The following is a 23,558-nucleotide window of genomic DNA, read 5'->3' on the forward strand; positions in this document are numbered from 1 at the left end:
ATTATAATTATAAAATTCCAGAAGGAATGTCCATGGCCACATGGCTAAAAGTGTAAAATATAAAAGATAAATGTCCATCCTGTGTGTAAATTCCCTGCACTGTTCAGCGAAAAGCACTGCAGTTAGACTGTTCTTAAGGGAGAAAGTCTCCCACAACAGGTGAAATTTAATAACTTGACGCTGGCCGTCAAAGCACCTTAAGAACTGAACGTTGGACTGCCTGTGATAGGGCAAATGTACAGTATGTGCCAGTCCTTACAGAAAGAATAAAAAGCCAACTACAGTTAAAATTTGCAGTTGTACTACACAGTTGTACTTCCAGCAGTCACGTCCCACCAGCAGAGGGCCACAAGAATCACCCTATAGGAAGAAATAGAGCTGGGGCACTTTGATGGGGCACTTTGATGAATTGCCCCTGAAAATTGTTTTCTCACCTGGTATGCGACTGGGCTCCTCTCTGTATCTCGGAACCCAGCACAAATCATGGAGTCTCATGATGACATGGTCACCCCAGAACTTCTTCTGTCGACCTGCTTATAGCCAATGATTGGGAGCTGAGCTTGGTTCAGCGCCTCAGCGAGTGCCACATTTTCCCTTCTAAGATCTTTCCCATCTAAGATTTACAGAGGAAGAAGAGATGCCAAAGTGAAATTCTCGATAAGTGGATCACCTCCCTTTGTTAATTCAATGATATTAAGAAAATGTTAAAGTACATTGTTTTTGCATCAGGGATGTAAAATAAACCAGGTTCCATTGTAAAAACTGCAGTGGGGTACGGGTTACCGCACACTCTTTACATTTGATCTATGAGCGGATTATTTCATAAATAATCCAGCCATCATATTTCAAGACCCAACTTTTACAAAACGTTCTAATTTTAATAAGAGGCAGTGTAGAGGAAAAGAAATCGCCATGCTGATAGCTGTTTGGCCGAGGAGAGGTGCTGACCTTCACATGACCTTCGGTTGCTTTCCAAAACCTTGCAGAACCCAAGTTATACCTTGGAAAAACCTGATTAATAATGAACAGGATCATGACTGATCTGTGTTGTTTATATAGTCATTTCATTAAAGATTAGCAGAACCTGTTTTTAGTAAGCACTCATTAAGTGACTTACAGTCCACTCATTACAGTAACAATCCCCTTGGAGCAACGTGACATTAAGAGCCTTGATCAAGGGTACAATGGTGATTGTTCATAGCTTGCTTGTACCTTACAGATATGCATGTAACTTCTTAACTCTACATTAAACCACTACACACCACTCCATTTTCATAATAAGTTTTACAGTTATACTTAGCTTTAAGCTTTAGCTAAACTTCTTTGAGTCCAAGATAGGAAAGGTTTTTATTTTATAGTTTGTGTGATTTGGTAGTAGTGTGAATATGTTTCTCCTGTTACCAGCAGAGGGCATAAGAACCAGAATGCAAAGATGCAACATGGCCTCTGAAACTTACTTAAGTTTTTCGTTCTGGTGGAGCAGATTTAAATCTACTGGAACACTGTTCACCAACTTTAGCAGGAACTTCTGACATGTTCTTCACAAACAAAGAGAAATGTCATTGCCAGTGAGCCAGTGAGAAATCCCATTGTCTTAGGGCAAATTATTCGAACATAAACAACACTTACTGTACTGTTTTAAAATAACAGACACAGAATATTGTTTACCAAACTCTTTATTGTTGCTCATACATTTCAAGACATTCAGTGTTGTCAATATTAAAACACATTAGTGTAAAGCCTACATAAAGCTTGTTTTCATCATACTGTAAGGTGTTGATCCAGTAATATCTATATTATGTTTAATCACAATGCTGTGGTCCAAAAAAAATAAAAAAATAAATAAAAGAAAAGAAATCAGATTGCTTTGGCAAAGAAAAACAAAAGCAGTTTGTGCAGCACAGTACAGGCTTTTGTTGATTTGGTCAGAGATTCTGTATACACATTTACTTACCTATAATATGCTGTTTAAATGAATTTAATCTTAACATTATTGACAGAGATTGCTCTAAATACAATCCCTAACTTTAAAAAAACATGACTGATTCTGTATAAGATATAGTCATGATATAGCACGTGATCCTGATATAAAAAACAAAAAAACTCTTACACTGATTGTCATATGAACCATTTGAACTTTAATATTTTAACATTATAATGAACAAACTATAAATATTAATGAAGTTATATAACAAAAAAGATTTATGAATATGTAAAATCATGTGAAAATGGCCATAATTGTCTTTGCCCTCACACTGTTTCTGAACAGAATGCAACCACAAAATATTCTTCGTTTTTATATTGTGCCATGAAAATAGTGGAGAGATTCTGCTTTTTTTTTCAGGTCAGATTTTGGCACTAGAATCAAAGTGTACATGTTTTACTTTTTGAATTGATTGAGACTGCCCCTGTGCATAGAATCAGGACTGGGGCTTAGTTTTAGCTAATAATGTACTATATAAGTGCAGGAACATTGACCTTGAGTCTATATTTGCTAATCATCAGTAGCCCTGATAAGAACCTAGCTTTACACACCCACAGACCTCATGAGCATTCATATTTTTAGCTCTCTGGATTGATTTTGGCCTTGAGCCCACTCTAATCCACCAGGTGGACCAATCACCATTTGCATCAAGATCAGTGAATTCAGTAATAACATAGATAGTAGTAAATTGATAGTTGTTTGTAAATTATGTTTCTATAGCCATAGAATCTGGCAAGAAATAACTGACAAAAAGTTTTACTGAAATTTCTGCCATTTAGTGTTGGTGGATTATGATTGACTATAAAGGGTTTAACATCATGGATCTGTGAGAACAGAAAACAAAGAAATCGAAATCCACTATAATTTGAGGGCTAGCACATAGACTGACTAGAACTAGTCTTCAGATCTGCTCCAGGGAGCACTTCAGGATTTCCAAGAGTTCCATTAATTTTAATGTATCCCTAGATAATGTTCAGTAATCTGTTGTTTGCTTGACAAAACCCAACAAGTACAACCAGACATTTTTAGCCTATAATAAGCATAAAAAATACAATACTCAGTGCTTGGTATTTCAAGCCAAAGTGGGCATCTAAAAGATGGAGGTCAAGACAGGGACAAGACCATGTGTGAAGGTAGGTAGAAACACACCATTATATGTAAACTTTGAATGGCAGCTCTATGCAACGCTAGCTTGCAATGTAACTCCAAACATCACTGCTCTACTGATTCAGTAGTGGAGCTTTAATGGCTTCCACTAAACAGACAAGGCTTTGGAATATTTAGAGATATTATTTGAAGGACAATTTGCTTTAGCTAAATAAATATATATGCAAAGAGCTATTTTCAATCCATTTCTACCTTCAAGTAAAAGCCTGTACCTTTCTGTTATGCGTTTTCTAGACATCCACATACTGAAAAGACAAGCTCCGGCCCTTCACTGATCACTTTAGTCTCCGACAGTACTGACGTTAGAGCAACACGCTGAACTGCGCAGTGTTTTTATAATGCCTTCGCTCTTCTTCCGTCGCCTGGGCTGCAGTGCCAGGCTGCTGACATTGTCCGTGGAGTCTTCCGTTTGAGCTGCAGCAGCTGCAGTCTCTTTGATCTGAAGTTCTAGATGCCTTTGGATTGCTAGGCCAAGCTCTTCAGGGTCCACGGCTGCACCATACACTTCCCAGGTCATACCCTCAGCATCCCATTCCACCTCCTTCACAGGGGTCCTGTGACACATGTGTTCCGCGGTCAAAGGTGTGTCCAAGACAGGATCCACTCTCAAACTAATTTCAGGTAATACATGAGAAAGAGTGGAAGCAAGGGAATCAGACACAGTCTGCACACCAACATCTCTGAGCTCATGCTCAGATGTCATAGTAGTGGCATCTTTGACCGTCCTGTTAAAGCCAGTTTGGCCTGTTCTGTCTAGTCTAAGGCAGGAAGAGTTCTGCCCTCTTAACTCGGATCCACAGCAATGGCCTTTACTCCGGCTGTCAAGTCTGGTCTCGCTGACTGAGGTCACAAGTGGTGGAAAACCAAGCAAGCCTGAATGGAACAGTGATCTTTGTCCCACACAAGGGCTTCCTTCACAAGGTGGCCGTGATATAAAATGCCCAGGGCATGGAACAACGCTGCAAGTATTCCTCAAACAGGCAGTGCTTATCATATGTCCAGAAAAGGTAGATCTATGGCATGCAGTTAAATGGTGGCTTTCACAGTTGCTCTGAGCATGATCTTCTGTATTCGCTCCTTGTGGTGTGAAGTTGTTGCTAAGACCCGAAGAACTCATTCTACAAGGCGCTCTGCAACAGCTGCATCCTGTCAGGTTCTCTGCAGGTCTGCAACAATGACAACATCCCTCTCTGCACACCAGACCCTTCATTCTTAAATCCCTATTTGTGGATGGTGAGTGTGGCACACACTTCACACCACTATGGACCTGATTTTGCCCCAGGAGTGGATCTTGCGTTGGAGTCCTTCTGGGTGAGTCCTCCATGAAGCTCCAGGATCTTGCAGTTCCTCCATGCCAGATTACAGTCTCAGGGGTACTGTTGCCACTGCACATGCTCCACTGTTCTTGGTCACAAACATTCACAGGGACTTCCGTCGAGGGTCCGCCCAGACTGACAGGTCTTTGAGTACATGCTGCACTGCTCACGCTCTTTCGCAAGTTCTGACTGTACCATGCCAGCTCCGTTCGTTGTGGAGGTCCACTCACCATTTCTGTTGAGCTTTTGGATAAAGAAATAATTGGCAGCTCATGCTCCTCCACTGTTTCAGTGTCCACAGATCCAAGACTGATGCTTGGGAGGTAGATCTCAGATATAGGTCGTTGACTTTCCTCCATATTGAAATATCTACTGGTAAAGAAGGACATAGAATTATAAACTAATTATGAAAAGTACAAAATTCCTTTTTAAAACATAATTATTCACACTATATATTTGAAACAATTATAAGTTTCTTTAGATAAAAAGGCACACCAATTCTTAGTTGTCTACTATCCATTCAATTTGATGAATCTGAAACAGACCCTTAAACCTTTACTTTTACGATAGATAAAGCTAAGATTAGTTTTGTCCTTACTGCACAAAGATTAAATTGAATAGGACAGGGAGATCCCTAGGTATCTCTCCCTTGAATGATTGACCAGATTATAGAGGGATAAGCCCAACTTTAGTCTTAAGATCATTAGCTACAACATGGGTATGCCAGCTCCTCTCAGAAGGACATTAATCCACATGGTGATCCAGCACAGGTGGCTGATTCCACTGCACATGGTCCCATTAGGACTGTAGGTTTAAATGTATACTTTAAGGTGCAAATCATGACTGTAAGAGTGTTTTTCTCATTTTTAGGAACTCTCGAGAGCAATGAGTGAATGTGTGTCAGGCCTGTTCATGTTTACATCACACTTCAGCCACTCCAGCAGATTTTTTGGGAGACACTTTTGGATCTGTCACTCCCTACTGTCAACACACACATACTGCTGACTCCAAAGTACAACACACTCACACTCTGATCTGTACACTTCAATTCAATTCAAGGCACACTTCAAGTAGTTTTTACTTGCCATCGAGGTGCCTTTTTAAAACATCTTTCAGTGGACTAAGCAAAGCAATATTACCTGTGAAGCAACCAGAGGTTACGTGCCACAAAGACACTGCCATTTCAGAACTGACAGGAGTAAACCTTGCAACCTCGCAAACTCAGTGCTATCTGCACACATTTTTAATCATTAGGCCATCACCATCTGTTTATTCCCAGTGACTACTTGCTGATTCATACCATATAAATTATATAAACTTCCAAGGCTGTCCACACAGAATCTGCATATACAGAACTCGCAGCAGAAAGCGCAGCAGATTTCTGCAGAATTGGAACATGCAACATTCACAAAGTTCTACAAATTTCTGATCCCTTGTGTATTTGTTGTAGTGTTGTAGTGAATTTGACTATGATTTCCTCACCTACGTGTGTCATAGACTTTTGCACTGTCTATAATTCTTCTCATGTTCTCAAGAAAAGGTGTTTGGTGCAAATCGAAAGCCCATGTGTGTCAAAGCTAGTGTTCATCATTAATCACTTACTCGCAACTGCAAAAAATCTGCAAATACTATATTATCATAAAATTATTAAAACATTTTTAATAAATAGGCCTGCATAATCACTTTTTGGAATCTGCAGTGTAGCACTAGTGTGCAATAAGTTTCCAAAAAGTTTTACAGTTATTAAACTTACAGTTATGTTACAGTTACAACTGTTTTACAGTTATTCAACAATCTTTAATACTGAGAAGAACATCATTTCTTGAGGTTTTCAAAATAATAATAATAATAATAATAATAAAGCAGGCCAAATCTCGAAAATAACCTGTACAAATGACTGAAACTCTAGCAGAATGGCAGATGTTATCTCTCCACAGAAATCATGGGAAAACATGATACTTATTTTCCCATTGCATCTAAAAATAACAGACAATGTGTTCACTGTAGACCCTCCTCTTTCACCTCAACCCACAGTCTAACCTCCATCGCTGTAGACAACCATACACCTGCACTAGCGTCAGACTGTAACACACACACACAAACACACACACACATGTAAATATAAACACTCCAGTGAAACTCTCATCCCCTACAAGAAAATCAAACAAGAAAAATCTCACCTTTGGGTTTTACTAGCAAACATACATGGTACAGTGAAGGCCTTGTGTCACCTTTGTCTTTCCTTCCTTGTCATCTTCACTTCTATTTTTTAAAGCCTCGTTTTACCATTTCCTTTCACACTGAGCAGACCTTGCTTTATGAAGACACAGCTGTGATTTCCCTCATGGCCACAGGTAAGTCAACAACCTCCCTACACACACACACACACACACACACACACACACATGCACACGTACATACCTCCCACTTCCCCCTCTCGTCTCCTTCCCCTCTGCCCAGACGGCTCCAGCCTCCTTCACTTCTTTCCTCTCCTCCGCTCTTGCTCTCTCGCTCTAAGTGAACAGGACAGACAGAGTAGGTGTATTGCTGGATTATCATTCGTTGCCATCTGATTACACACCACACGCTCCCTGTCTGAGAGGAAATCCACAGTGGAGGGGGGAGGAGGTGCAAAGACACACAGACAGAAACGCTGGGAAGTCAAGGAGAGTTATATGCCCAATATGGAGGGGACACAATTGTGATAAAGTGTGTGTATGGGGTGAAGGTTAGGATTTAGAGGAAGAACAGATAGATCATTCTGATATGTCACAAAAATAAATCTGATATCCTTCCAAATCATTACAATAATTACTCTGTCTTTATTTCTTACACACACATTCATTCTCACACACTCGTAGCTCCTGCCGCTTACTCATCCTCTCTCTTCCTGTTGCTATAGAAACAGCCATGCTCAATAGGAGCCCGATGAATTTTCATCTTATCTTTTTTTTTTTTTTTTTTTTTTTTTAAGTTGTCGGGGAAACAATGAAAACAGTCTCTTTGAAAGAAGGGCTTGTGGTGCAGGGAATCCATTATGTTATATGTGTGTGACTCATTTTTCTGATTCACCTGTTCATGTGGCATTGCAAACTCCCAGGTCGCCTGTTCCATAATAATTCAGGTTCAGAGGTTAAACAAAGGCAGAATCCTGAAATGTTGTTTCGTGTCTAAACATGGTACATTTTTCAAGTTTTTAAATGACCTTGTACAAACATGAAACATTTTTCCCCTTGTTCACGTACACATTTGGGGCCTGATGCTGTAACGAATTTTGTTGGCATAATACCAAAACCTGTATGACTCTCTCTTTTTTCATTTAAATGTAATTGTGTGTGTGTGTGTGTGTGTGTGTGTTTGTTCCACAGAGAAAGTAAGAGTCTTGAATGACATGAAAGTAAAAAATTATGACAAAATTGCCCACTTTCAGTGCATGATAAGATTATTTCTTACAGAAATTGTTATTTATTATTAATATAATACTATATATAAAATGCTTACTATATATTATCTTATATGTATAACAAATGTTTGCTGCTTATTCAATTTACAGAAAATTGGTGCAAAATATGAACATTGTATCCTAACTTAGTTGCGCAGTTTGTTTGTAAAATGCAGTTTGCTGAATCCATTTTATAACTACATACTAAATCCATTTTATAAATAACTACATTCATATTTTTGTTGATAAAATTTTAAACTGGACTGGGTTCCCAGCATGCACTTCATTAAGGTGCTAACATGCACTGCTGCTAGCCAGCTCTTGTCAGACAAGAGCCAACATTAGTTACTTTGACACTTCAGATTTTATTGGACTATACTCAGTTCACTTAGGTATCTGCTACAGTATCTGAGGTTGAGTTTACAGTAAGTAACAGGTGTTCTTACTGCAATCAAATGTCTAGAAACTCAATGCAAGTAAAACACATTTAGAGGTATTGTGGGAACAGCAGACGTGTTGCCTGATTACAGCCTTGATAAACTTCTCCTGTTCTCCAAGAGTTATTCATTAACACTTAGTGAATGCAAACTAGGCTACTGCGGACAACATAACATTCAAGTTATTAAACCATAGTCTATGAGCCCTGTGGTGGCTGATTCACTGAGCTCAAATCGTATTACAGAAGTAACATCTATTGTTAAATTAAACATTTCAGATTAGCTTTCAGCAATTACCACTTTTATTAATAACTCCCTTTAGCTTGCTAATTACCTGTAAATAGTCACAGTTTGCTCACTGGACTGGATCATGGTTTTGTGCTTGTTTGGAAATAAATAGTGCAACTGGCAGAGCTCATATCGCTCACTTGCTTGAGCCAGTTTACGGTGTTGATTAACTAACCTGGGAAGCCTCAGGGGGACTGTAGTACCCCGCTGTAGGGTGACAGGGTTGTCAGAAGACACTGCTTACTCTCAGTTAGACATCAGGAAGAGCGCCCATGAGACTGTCTTTGGGCAAAATGAGAAACCGGTGATCGGTGATACACACTGACTCTGCTGGAGTGAAAGAGAGACTTTATTAAGTTAGGAGCTGTGGCCATCCATGGCTGGTGAGTAGAGGATTTTCGGAAGCTGTTGTACAAACTATACTTGAGACCTGTTTTACATATTGTTATGTTATAGTGGACAAACAGACGCTATTGTTTGTTTTACCAGGCTGCAAATATTTGATCATCTGATGCTATTTAAAATAAGTTGTGCCAGACACATTATTATGTTTTATGTGTGTTAGTTGCACTAAAGCTTTCTTTATCAGACATGAGGGTCCAGTGCTGCCATAGCAGCATGTATTTCTATGCGTGCTAATGTGGTATGCTATTAAACACTGCTGAGCAGTTGGGTGACCCCTGTACACTAAAAATCTTCATGTGCAATTGAACAATTATTGACCAGTGAGGCAAAGTGCCCTTAGGATGCACAATTATGAGAGAATGCTAATAAAACTGCTTAAAGGCATACACGTTTTCCCTTTTAGCTTACAGTTACCATCTGAGAAACCATTGTGCATGTCAAAAGCTTATTTAAAAGGACATTTCACCCCAAAATAAAATTCTGTCATCATTTGAGCACAAAAAAATAAAAATAGATTTTAAATAGATATTTGAAAGAATGGGTCTGTCCTACGATGATAGTGAGTGGGGTCCAAAACAACATCAGAGTCTACTGACAAAACAATTGAAACACATTTGTCAAAATATCATCTATTATGTTTCACAGAAGAAAGAAATTCATACCGATTTGGAATGACATGGGTGTGAGTATCTCATATTTAAACACGCACCTGTTTATTAATTACATGTAAAAGTAAACAAACAAGCGAAACATTATAGATTTTTTGCTAAATATGTATGTTAAAATTATTTTTTTCCCCCATAAAATCTGAAAAACCAAACACACATACACACTACATACATGAACTGAATATGTGAGCGTGTAGTTTTTCTTATTCACACACACGCACATTATATTTCTCTTCATACAATAATAAGATAATGTTAAGTCTGTCGCTTAAATGTAATTAGTGTTTGAATCCTTATTTAAATAGCATAAGCACAGCATTATATATATAATTTTGAAGAGTTTATTTTAAGAGTTTATTGCTGTATTAAATGAACTACAATACCTGTTAGGAAGTTCTGGTTCACCCGCACTGTATTCCTCCAGGTGGCTGCAGTAAATCCCCTACAGTAAAGGAAAAAACAGGTTGTTGCTCTAGAAATGTTGTGTTTCTTGAGCCACAAAAACACACTGCGCGCAACCTCTTACATGCAGCTCTCCACTAAAGTGTGTTGACACAAGACACTTGACACATCTATTTAAAAGTCATGAGAGAAAGAGACTGTCCAGCGGTGTCACACAGCAGGTTTAGTTCATGCAAAGCCATGTTCTCTGTTGTATGATACACTGAGTGAGAGGGGAGGGTGACCGGCTGCTGAGTTTGATTTGTGTCTGTGCCATTAGATCCACTTGTAGCGCTGGCTTGTGGATTGTCAGCAGCATTTCTCTTCCTGCTGCTGTTTGGCCTATCAGTGTATCTACTGTGGAGGAAGAGACGAACTCAAGCGCTCTACAGGGGACTGATACCTGCCACCCCCACAATCCCACGATGCACCACTCCAGTGCTTCAGACATCACAGAGCAGCAGCTATGGGTAAATAACAGTTGTTGCTTGTCTAGAAATGACAATAATACAAGATGTAAACAGTATCACTGCAATGTAAGGTGAAACAAATTGAATAAATACATCCCATTCAAGCTTTTGGGAATTTTTTTTTTTTTTTGCAGTAATGTAAGGGAGACTAGATGTCACAGGGATTACAATTAAATTCAGTTCAATTCAAGTTTATTTGTATAGCGCTTTTTACGATACAAATTATTGCAAAGGAACTTTACAGAAAATTAAGTTTCTACAATATTTTTATTGTACTATAATAATGTTTTGTGAGCATGAATACATTTTCTCTAGCAGTACAGGCTTTCGTAGCCAATCCTTCATGTTCTTCATGTCTTCATCCTTCAACAGGTTTTTGTAACAAATTCATCATGTCATAAGAGATTGGTGCTAGACCTCAAACATTTTAAAATGTCAATTTTTATATCTGTTTATTATACTTATTTATTTACTTCTTTATTCACTGATCATATTTGTTTGTATATCCCAAGCAAATTTATGATTAATTATTATTATGAATTTATATTAATTTCTTAAATATTATTATTCTAGCATTATATATTTATTCATTATTATTTATTCTAATACACATTATATGCAGATATGAAAGTGTAATTAAGAAAATAAACATAAAAAACAATAATTAAATAAATAGACATAAGTGAATAAATAATAAAATGATAAAATATAATAAAATGTTATTTATTATAGATTTATTATTTACTTATTGTGTTTATTTATATATGCAGATATAAACATTTATTTGTAAAAACAAATTTTTTTTAAATAAACACAAGTAAAGAAATAATATAAAATATAACAAAATAAATAAATATAAATACAATAATAATGTGAAATGTGTGACATCTGTAAATAAGCATAATAAGTAAATAATATAAAATATAATAAATACATATTTTTAAATATCACATTTTAATAAAGTAAAATGTGATATCTGGCACGTCTCTTATGACATTTCCATTGGAATGTGGATTGAAGTGCATCTGCACATTCTTATCTTTGAATTTTCACAGCTCAGGTGATGTTCCCTTCTTTGTGCCTCCTCGATTCAAGAGAACACCCCAACCAAACGAGGAGAAAGAGGAAAGAGAGTATGCTGAGGAATGGGAACTCCATCCAGATCTACACACCCAGCGAGGCTCTGTAACATTAGGGAGTATGTCAGCGTTAGACATCAGAAACGATGATACAGAGAAAGTATAAAGAGAGTGTTTTAACTGTTTGTTTCTCATTCTGCTCAATGTGGTTCTCGAGGTTGGTTCCCCCTTGGCAGCATAAGACCAGACCTGTACCAGCTCCCAGAGGAACCCAGTGAATGGGCCCTTCCCGATGGGTCAGCTGTTCGTCTGTGGTTCGCTCTGCGGTACCAGCAGGAGAGAGAGCAGCTGGTGGTGTCTCTGCTCCGTGCCGCGAACCTGCCCGGTCTGTGCCAGGGTAATGTCACACTAGTAAAATTGCAGCTGTTGCCATCTGATGATCGACGACACCGTCAAGCCAAAGCACGGCGGAAAGGTTGTCATCCACAGTTCAATGACACCTTTGTGTTTCAGGTAGAGAGTCTCTCCTGATAAACATCAGCAATCTAATCACTGTATGTGGGTACATTATCAGTCTTCCTCATTATGTGAAAATTCAAGTGCTCTGAATTTTTTTCTTCATTATTTGTTTGTGAATTAATTTTCAAAAAACATTTTATTCGAATTAATGGAGAAACTTCTTGAAATTAGAGAAGACATTTCATAGTTGATATCTCCATCTACTGGCCATTGCTAGCAAGTTTTCTGTTTTATTCCTCTAAGCACTTAGATTAGAGGAATGTTCTGGGTTCAGAACTGTTGAACATTACCAGATTGTTGGGGTTACTAAGAACATTTTTTTTTTTATGTTTGTGAAATGTTATTTAATGCATCTTATTCAAAACAAGATACAGTAAAACAGCAATAATTGTTGAAATATTGTTACAATTTAAAATTAATGTTTTCTATTTGTATATATTTTAAAATGTAATTTATTCCTCCAATGGCAAAGCTGATTTCAGTAGCCATTACTATAGGCTTCAACGTCACATGATTCTTCAGAAATCATTCTGATATGCTGATTTGGTGCTCAACAAAGTTATTATAGCTGACAAGAACTCAAACCATGATTTTTTTTTTCATGTGGAATAAAATAATTGTTAACTGAAATAAAATAAAATTATATAACTATTATATTATAAATTATAATTAGAACTATTATAATTTGAATATTTTAATTCAACTAGTTCCCAAGGAAACATTTAATTATTATTTATTTTAACTATAAAATAAAATAAAATAAAATAAAATAAAATATTTTATATTATATTATATGTAATATAATATAATATAATATAATATAATATAAGAACTAATAATAATAATAATAAAATCAAATTCAATTCAATTATTTCCCATTATTATCAATACTTAATCTTAATATTTTTAGGGAAACTGATACATTTATATCAGGACTATTTGCTGAATAGTAAGTTCAAATATCAAAATCAAAATATCAAATAAAAGTGCATATATTTGAAATAGAATAGTTTTGACATTATAAATAGTTGATCACGTTAATGCATCCTTGCTAAAGTATTAATTTCTTTCCAAGTAAATAAATAAATGAGCCCAAACATTTGAACAGTACAGTCAGAATAAGGTCTGTTACTTGATTCCTCTGTCTTCAATCAGGTGTCTAATAGCTGCATTGACCAGTGCTCTCTGAAAATGAACATGTACACTGTGGTCCATCAGAAGAAGCACCATCTTATAGGTCAAGCCATGATCCCCCTCAGACTTTCTGAACTAAAGGAGACGGCAGGAAAAGTACAGTGGAGGGATCTGGACAGTGAAAGTGATCAAGTATGACATTTTAATATTAAAGGAATTGTTTACTCAGACATGAAAAGTCTGTCATCCTTTATGCACTTTCATGTCTTTCCAAACCTGCATGAATTTCTTCTGTGGAACACAAAATAAGAATTTCCGCAAAAGAAAGAAAGCCATTCAGATTTATCAGTAAGGGTGAAAATCAGTTTTCATTTTACAGTGAACTATCCCTATAATCAGATTTGGGGGGAAAGAATACTGTACTAATGTGTGTTTATTACCGCTGTTGTAGCCCCTTTCAAAAAATGGTGACATCCAGGTGTCTTTGAACTACAATCAGTCCCTACACCGCCTCACTGTGGTTGTTCTACGAGCCCGAGGGTTACAGTGTTGCAGTGATTCAGGTGAGAAACAGTGTAATAAAAAAATACAGTACAGTGACAAGACGTCTTTGTGCAACTTTAATTTACATGTAAAATGATGGTACAGGTGTGTGCGCCCAGGTCTCTCTGAAGATACATACTCATGTAGTGAGGAACAAGTGGACCACTGTGGCGAAAGGAAATAATCCGTCCTTTAATGAGAGGCTTACCTTCAGACTCCTCCCCATGCAGCTGGACACAGCCTGTCTGACCCTACAGCTCCAGCAGCCCAGCACAGAGGAACCTGGTAACTGGCAGTCAATCATTTCTTTAAAAACAAACAAATGTTGATGTAAAATGAATAACACATATTTAAGATCCTGCACTTTTTCTAGGTCACTAATTACATTTTTACACTGATGGGAATTAAACTCACTCAAACAGTTATACTGATAAAATAATATGTAAATAGAATTTATTTAAACATACAAGCTCATTCACCAGTGGTCTCAGATATTACAGTTTTTTTTTTTAATGCACCATTAAAACAATGTGTTACCTTTGCATCTTTACTAAGTCACTGTATATTGTCTGTACTGGCAGTGTTGTTGGGGATTGTGGTCATTGGGCCGTTCATGTATGCGAGGGGCAGAGAGCTGGAACACTGGAACGACATGGTCAGCAAACCACAGGAGCTGGTCAGGCAATGGCACCCGCTGGGATCCGCTGACACACTACAGGAACTTCAGTGAACAACATGCAACAAACTCAATGCCAGCGCCTTACTCTCTTTGTAAAACAATAATAGCCTTTTTTCTTGTTTGCATTTAATTACTTAATTTTAAACAGTTTGTTCTTCAAAGTCCCATCAGAACAACTGTGATTTGATGCATGAAGTAAAAATACAGTCCAGTTGTACCACCGGGTTTTCACATTTTTGAACCCATGAATTTCAATTAAATTCAATTTATTTTTATGGATTAATGGATAAAGTTTTTGTTTCATTTGGATTCATTAGATTTGCATCTATCCACCCATACTTCAATCCTATTTTTCGTATGTAGGGTCGCAGTGATTGTTACTGAATTGTTCAGACCAATTTGTGGACTGGTTTGATTGATTCATTGAAAAGAATTATTCACTCACTAACTGGACATATACTACTATTCAAAAGATGGGATTTGTAAATTACTAACTTGATCAAAAGAGACGGTAAAAATATTTAGAATTTTACAAAAACACATTTTACACAACATTAACCAGCACAACTGTTTTAAATGATGATAATAATGAGAAATGTTTCTTGAGCAGCAAATCAGCATATTAGAATGATATCTGAAGGATCATGTGACATTGAAGACTGGAGTAATAATGCTGAAAATTCAGCTTTGCTATCAACGGAATAAACTACTTTTAAAAAACTAAATTAGAAACCATTATTTTAAAATGTAAAAACTGTTTTATGATATGACTGTTTTTACTATATTTTTAAAAATTTTAACAACCCCAAACTTTTGAATAGTAGTGTAGCAAACTACACAATAGCTAAATCTAGTCATACAATATTAATAATCCTAATAATCGCTTAATATTTCCTAATTTTCCATGTCCATGAAACCCTGCAGACAGTGTGAAATCCCCTTTCCCCAACTAAGCCTACATGCATGTAATATGGATTTAGGTCAGTTTGACAGGGGTTTTGTGCATGGTTATTTTTGCAGTTTTTAATCCATAATGAAATTTAAAACCCAATTATGTGTAACACTGCTCAAATTTGGTACATTAGGTATGTCTCCTTTAACCTGGACTGTGTTTGGACCCAAAGACTTTAAACATAAGACACAATTTTCATCTGTTAATCTGTTTCCCTTGGTGTGTAGATGCTGGGTCTGGATAATCCACTACTGTAAGGCCTCTTATAGACTAATCACAGAGTTCAGAAAGGCTAGCAGATTGCAGCTAGGTGTCCACCTGTTCTCATGTTCTTCATGTACAGTCAGCGTAGATCTATAGGACTTAAACTCCTGGACACAACATGTCTTGTGATCTGGCTTGTGATTTTGGCTCTTGTTTGGTACCCTCGGGTTCAGGTGAAACTTCATTCAGACGTGACATCTGAGCTATTGGAAAATGTGAGCAATTATATTCTATGTTTGTGTCTTGAGATCCATTCTTGTTTACGAATGGCTGAAATGAACTCCTTAAATGTTGGGACATGGTTCACACCAGATCACCAGTTTAGGCCACCTCAGATGTTCATTATTATTATGAGTCCAAATGCACTACGATGAAGCCTCACAAAAGGGTATGAAGCACTGCTGCCCTCAGATTCCTCTTTCCCGGTATGTTCTTCACTGAGCATCTGATAACTTTATACAATTTTTGACAGCTGCCTAGGTGGGCAAAGTTCGTTAAGCGGTGTCCAGTCTGGTGGCAGCTTTTTGCGCCCCACAGCAATGTGGAGCACCTTTGAAGCACTTCTACTGCCACAGAGTACTGGCTGTTAGTCCATTGTTTGAGCCTGACCACTGTCACAGTCGTAGAGAAGTCGAAAGAGTACCGTGAAGTGCCACGGAAAACCCGCTCCCCCCCGCCGAAATATGCCCCTTCTTCCAAGGAGAGCATGGAGCCGTCTTCTGCAGTAAAGTTAACAGAGGGACACTCCACCAAATAATGAAAATGTCATCATCCCTCATATGGTTTCAAACCTGGATTCATTTAGATTTTCTGCAAAACACAAAATAATATAATCTGAAGAATATTGTGAACCACACCACATTGGAATCCCTTTGACTTCAATAGAAGTAATTCTTAAAATACGTTCTTTTGTGCTCAATAAAAAAGACTGGTTTTATATGACATGAAAGCGTGTAACTGATGACATAGTTTTCAGTTTTGGGTAAAGTGTGACTTTAAAAATATATGTTTATGTTATCTCTCTTGACGCTTCTGAGCTATTTGAGGTTATCTGACTCCAAACCTACCATTAATGTTTTACAGTTAAATTATATTTTTCTTCATGACTATTTTACTTTCTTTTATGTTAAGAACTTTGGATTACCATTGTGTACGAAATGTGCTATATAAATAAACTTGCCTTGCCTTGCCTATATCTGGCATTATTCACACACAGCTCTTGCGCTCTCAACTTTTCTATCTCTCATGTGAATGTCACCTGTTCCAATGAAACCACAATATAAAAGGCATTCAAATAGACTATTGTTTCCAATGACAAACTGGTGCAGTTTCAAACTTTTTTCATTACATATCGTTGTAGCTAAAATCCCCAAATAACCTCTGATACAAATAAATTCAGACTAACCTTTATTATGGCAAATAGGGTGCTACAAATGTTGCTAAAATCTGTCTCACACAATGGCATACTAAATTATGACTAATGCATCTCACATCAGTAATGCTTTTAAAGGGATACTCCATCCCAAAATGAAAATTTTGCCATTAATTACTTACAAACCTGTAAAAGTTTTGTTCGTTTTTGAAACACAATTTAAGATATTTTGGATGAAAACCGGGAGGCTTGTGACTGTCAGCCGTGTCACAAGGATACGTTTTCTACGTATATTTACATAGAAACCACTGTTACGGTTGAACCACTGTTCAACCTTTTCGGTTACAGCTCAGCCCATATTTTAACCACAAAGCTACACCAACAAACACATGCATTATATTTGTGCATAAAACATTGCACAATTTGTTCTTACCGTCTCTGGTCACTTCAGCTACCAATCTGGCTGTGTGAGTAGTGAATGTGCTCTTTCTTCTTAAAATCTGAACAGACAGAATTCTACCACCTGCTCTGATGCGCCTTTCTCTAGGTCAGGAAAAGCACATTACACAAAGTTTGGGTTCAGAAATATGTATTAATCTTTATGAAAGAAGTGTCTAATGTCTGCATTTTATGTTCAAAAATACAATAAAACAGTAATATTGTGAAATATGATTACAATTAATAACAGTTCTCTAGTTGAATATATTTTAAAATGCAAATAATTTTTGTAATGGCACAAACTTTTTTTTAATTTTTTTATTTGTGATATGTAAGGTCATTATCACAAAATAAACCTGACAGTACATTTTCCTGCTTTTTACACATCAAACATTGATTTAAGTCTGTTTTATTTAACTATGTGAGAATAAAGTTAATGCAAAGTGGTCCCAAAGACATAAAACTAGCATAGCTATGAAAGAACTGTTTGGAAATCATTATGCATACATTTTTAAACTAAGAGTAATACGATTGACCAAGCAAAATCACATTTTCCAGAGAGATACGTAACTTAAGATGGCAGCCTCAGTCATGTCTAGCCAAAGTGTAAATGCAATACACACTAAGCAGCTTTTAGAACTCACTCATGCATTTAACTAGCTCATACCATTTGACAACACTTACAATTTACTTTAAAAAGGCATAATTTATAATGAACGGTCACAAAATATTATAAATATTAAAACATAATATTGTCATAACAATATTAAAACAATTATTATAACATAACATTGTAGTATTATAATGATCAAAAGGCATGATTTTTGTTACATAAGTGCTCAACTAGTACTATGCATGTCTGTATTGACTCGCTTCTTTCTCAAATTCATTTAGACATTTACACTTTGACACACCAATACAACTACATGTGCATTCTTTATCTTGCTTATCCTGTCTTAAACAAATCATTTACATTTTAAATACTCACTTCTTTCTATGGCAACATTCAATACTGTGTCTAAATATGGCTTTAGTTCCTCCTCTATGAGTTCTGTGCTCACACTGATGGCCTCTATTGCAGTACTTAGTGAATCTGAGAAAAGATAACATACATAAAAATGCACATCCTTCAGACAGTATTCACATTGTGCCTGTTGTTACTTACCTTTGGGCGCATTGGGTAGTGGACGACTGGCTCCCATCTTGTCCATATGTCTATGTGAGATTGTGACGACCTGGTTAGTTCTCAGCACTGCCTGTGTCCCAGATCACCACTGCAGTCTAAACTGTGTTTCTGACCTAAAATCTCACACTGCTCCATCTCTTGCTTTGTATCTGTATAATACAACATCTGTGCAATAGATTCTTTCCACTCTTATCCAGGCTGTGTATGTTTGCGAAACAAACTCCTCGCTCCCACACTCATCACATTTATTTTCTTCCCCTCAATCCCTGTCTCTCCACCACCTGCTCTGATTCAGACCTTCACTAATGCACTCCCAATCCTCAGTCTGATGAAAAGCCTCACGGTGGACAGGATACCTGTAGGAAACACTTTGAACTGCAGAAGGCTCACCTCAAATATCTCCTAGAGGCCAGAAGAGAGAGAGGAACAACAAACAGACAAACAATATCATTGGCTACAAATCTGACTCCATGGTGAGGATTTTCTCTGCTTTTTCGCGAGGGATTCAGAAAAGCGGATTTGTGGGGAAATCTTTTGTGAAAATACAAAAGATTACAAAGTGAACATAATTGAAAACAAACCAATTAGCAATTATTGTTATCTAACGCATAGGTCAGAAAAATTACTACAATAACTACATGTTATTAAATGAAACAATTTAACATGTTCTGAAATAATTGTGCCACCACAATGCTAGTATGATGCTATGTGGTTGCAAAGCTGTTATGAATAGTTGTAAACATATTGTTACATGTTACTTACTGGATCATATAAAAAATGTCTCAAATAATGTGAAAATAAGCAAGGTTCAACAAATTTTAACACTTATAAAATGTTAATACTTAGGGTTAAGGGCTTATTTAAATCCCTAACCATAAATATGTACAATAGCAATTGCATTAAATCCATTTAATACATTTCAGGCTTTTATTCGATTGGATCCTTTCACGCTCTGCAAGCAATAAAAAAAATAATAAGTATACAAACTGTTTAAAAAAAGGTAATGCTTTTAATTCAAGCACATGACGAACAATCTTCAAAACTTACAGAGTACAGGCTACAGTCATTCACAGACACCACATATCAGACACAAACAGAAAAAAGGAAATAAATAGTCTGAAAAATTAAGAGAAGATATGTTCTTACTCAAACTAAATTGCTTGGGGTTTGTAGGATTAAGTAAAACAGAATCAAATAACACTTCAGAGATTAAATCCTAAAATGAGACTAAGAGAAACTGATATTGGTATAATTGGTATATATGATATAACATAGTGCTTTAAAAAAAACAATACACTGTCTGTGTACATTTTTCTTTATCACAAATGACAAAGCAAAAGATTGAGAGCGACACACGATTGGTAAAGTATAAATCAAAACATCTTCTCAGACCCACATTATTTTCTTGATCAACCAGTTTGTGAGAAAAAACCCCCAAAATATATTCAGAGAGAAGGAGAAGTCTAATGTTTATAAAACTAAAACTTTCTATGAAAAATGTCTGCACTCTGAATTCAGTGTCTCTCAGCACCTTTCAGGCACGTGATGTTACACAAGACCTGGATTGGTGGTGGTGAGTCCACTGGAAATGGTTTCGTATCCTACAGAGACTAGTGTTAACACGCTGCTCTCCATCTCTGAGGACTGCTGAACTTCAGGAACAACAGAATCCAGCCGCATCTGTTTGCCTTTCTTCTGTCCCCTTTTGCCCTTTTCTTTAGGTTTGCCATCTTCCGTGGTGGCTTTGGGTTTGCGGTTACGTTTCCTTATTCTTCTCACTGGAGGTTCGGGTTTGGGGTCAGTGTTTCCTGAGAGGATTCGGATTTGTCGGTCGATGACGTTATCTATGATATCGAGAGCCACGTCCATCATGCCGTTACCAAGACCATGTGTAACATTGGAGAACAAACGTGTATTCACAGGGTCATTAAAAGTCTTCCGCATCTCCCCTAGATAGTTCCTGTTTAACAACAAGAAACAACCAAAATCACCAGTTGAATCACACCATTTATCATTCTCGTTACAGGACTAATAATACTTTACCTTGTTTCAATGATTTTTGACCAGTGCTGTACTTGGTTTGTTTCTGGTAGCAATTGTTTCGCCATATTCTCATAATCAACATATTGCATTGCAAAATCCTTCATGTCTTTGCACAGGGCAGCTGTGTCCCCTGAAAATAATACAAATCCATGTAGAATTAATTTGCTTAAAAGAAGAATTACAACTCTGTCATCATTTACTAACTCGCAAGACTTCATTTCTTCTACAAAACAAGATCTGTTAAAGTATATTTCAACTGATTTTGCCCATTAATTATATTGTCCAGACGTACCTTCAGTTAGTTTAGAAAAGGAACTGGACACTGCTGTATTGGTGCTTGGTGACAGTCCAAAGACATTTAGGGACTCTAAGAGTGTTTTCTTACTAGCTGGACCTCGACTCACTCTTGTATAAGCAGCTAGAGATCGGAGAGACATCTTCTCAGGCGGCTCCAGTCTCCTCTTCACCTCTTCGTAATGGATCTGATACTTCCGGGCTTTTGAGCTCTTCATGTTAGGGTCCAGGAGGGAGGCTACCTCTGCAAAAGGAACCTGCAGTGAGTTCACTGCACCATCTTGAGACGGCGCGGCACTCTGGCCTTCTGATGGACCTTGTGTTGATAAGTGGTCTTGGGTCTGAATATGCACCTGTGCTTCCACGTGGCCTTGCAGTGGAGTCTGCAGATGTGGAGCTGGCTGGATGTGTGACTGAGTCTGGATGTGAGTTTGCATCTGGACGTGCGATGGGATCGTGTGCGGTACAGCGTGACAGGAGACTTCTTGAGGTACCACGTGCTGTGCGATGATTTGTGCGATGTTTGGAGGCTGCGGTTGTGGCTGATACATGGTTATAATGGGGTTCCCGACAGAGACGTGGACGATATCAGTGTTCTGGGGAACAGCAGACATGTGCATACCAGCAGATGGATCCATCTTTTTCTCACAAGCACAATGACGAACAGCTTTTTTAATGCAAATTTGTATCTAAAAAAAAACAAAGTATAGTTATATAAACACACACACACACACACACATATATATATATATATATATATATATATATATATATATATATATATATATATATATACATACATACATATTTATGATTTTATTTATTAAAAACCAATTTATTTAACATATTGATATGCTAATGTTACTTTTGTTTCTGAAAATAAAACAGCACTTTAAAAGACACATTTCTATAATTTATGTTTTTTTATCTTTATCTTAATAAAACAATTTTGAGTATACACAATGATAAAACATGCAGAATTGTTTCTTTTCCAGACAAGATCTGGTATATATCTATGAAATGCTTTTTTATGTTTCCAAACATGCTAAACTTAATAAATCCTATGTAGTTTTTCATAGGATGCTTCTTTAATTTTGTTGTTTATGTAAAATTTGTTTTGCATTTCCATAATTTATTCCAAACAAAGAAGAGCATAACATTTTGCGGTAGGAAAGGAGATAGAACAAACACCATTTCGTAACCTTTTTGCTATTAACACATATTTGTTCAAAGATACAGGTGTGAACGCGAGCCAGAGCCGATACGACGTTTTTGACAGCGTCACCGCTGCGCGAGACGGCTGAAGTTTGGAGCGCGTGCATGTGAGCGCGCGACTGTGTGTATCTTACACACTCTGTGCGTTAAACCATCCAGTAAATAAAATTGGGTTGCAGCACCTGCGTTTGATAAAAAAAAAAATGTGTATGTGATGTAACGTTTCGTTTATTTCATATACAGAGAATGTATAATCACAAAGAGCCAAGTACAAAGTCTGAGCCGACTTTTAGAGGAAAGATAATCTACTTGTTTTGATGAATAGTAGGACATGCCAAAGCCACCATTATTTTTGAAACGTGATATTCCACCATGATTATGTGCTTAAAAGCATCCAAGCATCCGTTTCATTTGGACTGTTCTGGTTACGAACGCTAACCTTGAATCAGACACAAGTTACTGACCATATTCCTACTTACCGCTCTATGGTAAGAGTCGTATTTAAACCGTACTGATCCTAGACCAGTCCATGGCGAACCGATCGAAGGTCTCCTTCTTCACCGATCCTGTTTCGGCGGGTTGCAAATCAGCAGACGGGGCAAAGACGCCATAGCTGCCGGAGCTCGAACGCTCATTGGCCAATATCGCTGTCAATCATGTTCAAAGGAAGCGCTTATTCGGGGAGGACTGTGTCAGTCAGGTTACGTCAGAGTAAAAAGGCGGAATATCCGGCTTTAATACTTAATGCTTAAAATGGTAGGACGTGAACAAAGCATCCAGATGTCTTTCTGTTTGTTACGTAATGATATTGACAAAAACAAGCAATGGAATCTACTTGGTTTGGATTTATTATATTGAAGTTTTCAAGTCAAACACACTGTGGATTTATAATTTGTTTCCTTGTCAAATTTGCCATGAAAATAAATACGTTTTCATGTTCAGATATTAGGTAACCTCTTTGCACTACTCCATACTGATAACAACTTATTGTTTACCTGTCAGTTATGAAAACTTTATAAAAAATCTCCATTCTTGGACACGTGTTATTTTTACAGTTCACTACTTATTTTCTGCAATAGATGTCGGTATTTCTTCTTAAATGGCTTTCTTTCACCCACACTAATGATCTCATTAGATGCTGCCCATCACAAAGCTGTAATGTTTATTTGCGTATTCAGCTACTTGGACAATTAGTCTTAAGTGCTGCTTATTATTAAAGCCA

General features: G+C 37.0%; 3 protein-coding genes across 7 annotated transcripts; 1 reads left to right on the forward strand and 2 right to left on the reverse strand.

Annotated features, from left to right (window-relative positions):
• Positions 1-1,658: 1,658 nt before the first annotated feature.
• Positions 1,659-8,950, reverse strand: LOC128025440 (uncharacterized). 4 transcript variants are annotated; one of them, XM_052611814.1, is made up of 3 exons: positions 8,810-8,950; positions 6,889-6,980; positions 1,659-4,836 (listed from the first exon to the last, which is right to left on the reverse strand). In XM_052611814.1, the coding sequence occupies exon 3, from the start codon at positions 4,824-4,826 to the stop codon at positions 3,432-3,434; it is 1,395 nt and encodes a 464-aa protein (XP_052467774.1). In that variant the 5' UTR covers positions 4,827-4,836; positions 6,889-6,980; positions 8,810-8,950; the 3' UTR covers positions 1,659-3,431. The 4 variants fall into 4 exon arrangements, with proteins under 4 accessions (XP_052467774.1, XP_052467775.1, XP_052467773.1 ...); XM_052611815.1 differs by having other exon boundaries at positions 1,659-4,839; XM_052611813.1 differs by lacking the exons at positions 6,889-6,980; positions 8,810-8,950 and adding an exon at positions 6,648-6,808.
• syt15 (synaptotagmin XV) lies at positions 8,832-16,979 on the forward strand. Of its 2 annotated transcripts, XM_052611816.1 has the most exons (8): positions 8,838-9,017; positions 10,429-10,618; positions 11,674-11,816; positions 11,915-12,210; positions 13,372-13,542; positions 13,802-13,913; positions 13,999-14,178; positions 14,475-16,979. In XM_052611816.1, exons 1-8 carry the CDS (start codon positions 9,011-9,013, stop codon positions 14,621-14,623), a joined length of 1,248 nt encoding a protein of 415 aa, XP_052467776.1. In that variant the 5' UTR covers positions 8,838-9,010; the 3' UTR covers positions 14,624-16,979. The 2 variants fall into 2 exon arrangements, with proteins under 2 accessions (XP_052467777.1, XP_052467776.1); XM_052611817.1 differs by lacking the exon at positions 13,372-13,542 and having other exon boundaries at positions 8,832-9,017.
• A 2,794-nt stretch (positions 16,980-19,773) lies between these two features.
• LOC128025442 (uncharacterized) lies at positions 19,774-22,969 on the reverse strand. The gene is made up of 4 exons (XM_052611818.1): positions 22,816-22,969; positions 21,120-21,810; positions 20,828-20,957; positions 19,774-20,744 (listed from the first exon to the last, which is right to left on the reverse strand). Exons 2-4 carry the CDS (start codon positions 21,757-21,759, stop codon positions 20,333-20,335), a joined length of 1,182 nt encoding a protein of 393 aa, XP_052467778.1. The 5' UTR covers positions 21,760-21,810; positions 22,816-22,969; the 3' UTR covers positions 19,774-20,332.
• Positions 22,970-23,558: the final 589 nt, after the last annotated feature.

The sequence above is a fragment of the Carassius gibelio genome, chromosome A12 (genome assembly GCF_023724105.1).
Source record: "Carassius gibelio isolate Cgi1373 ecotype wild population from Czech Republic chromosome A12, carGib1.2-hapl.c, whole genome shotgun sequence".
In the NCBI taxonomy this organism is placed as follows: Eukaryota; Metazoa; Chordata; class Actinopteri; order Cypriniformes; family Cyprinidae; genus Carassius; species Carassius gibelio.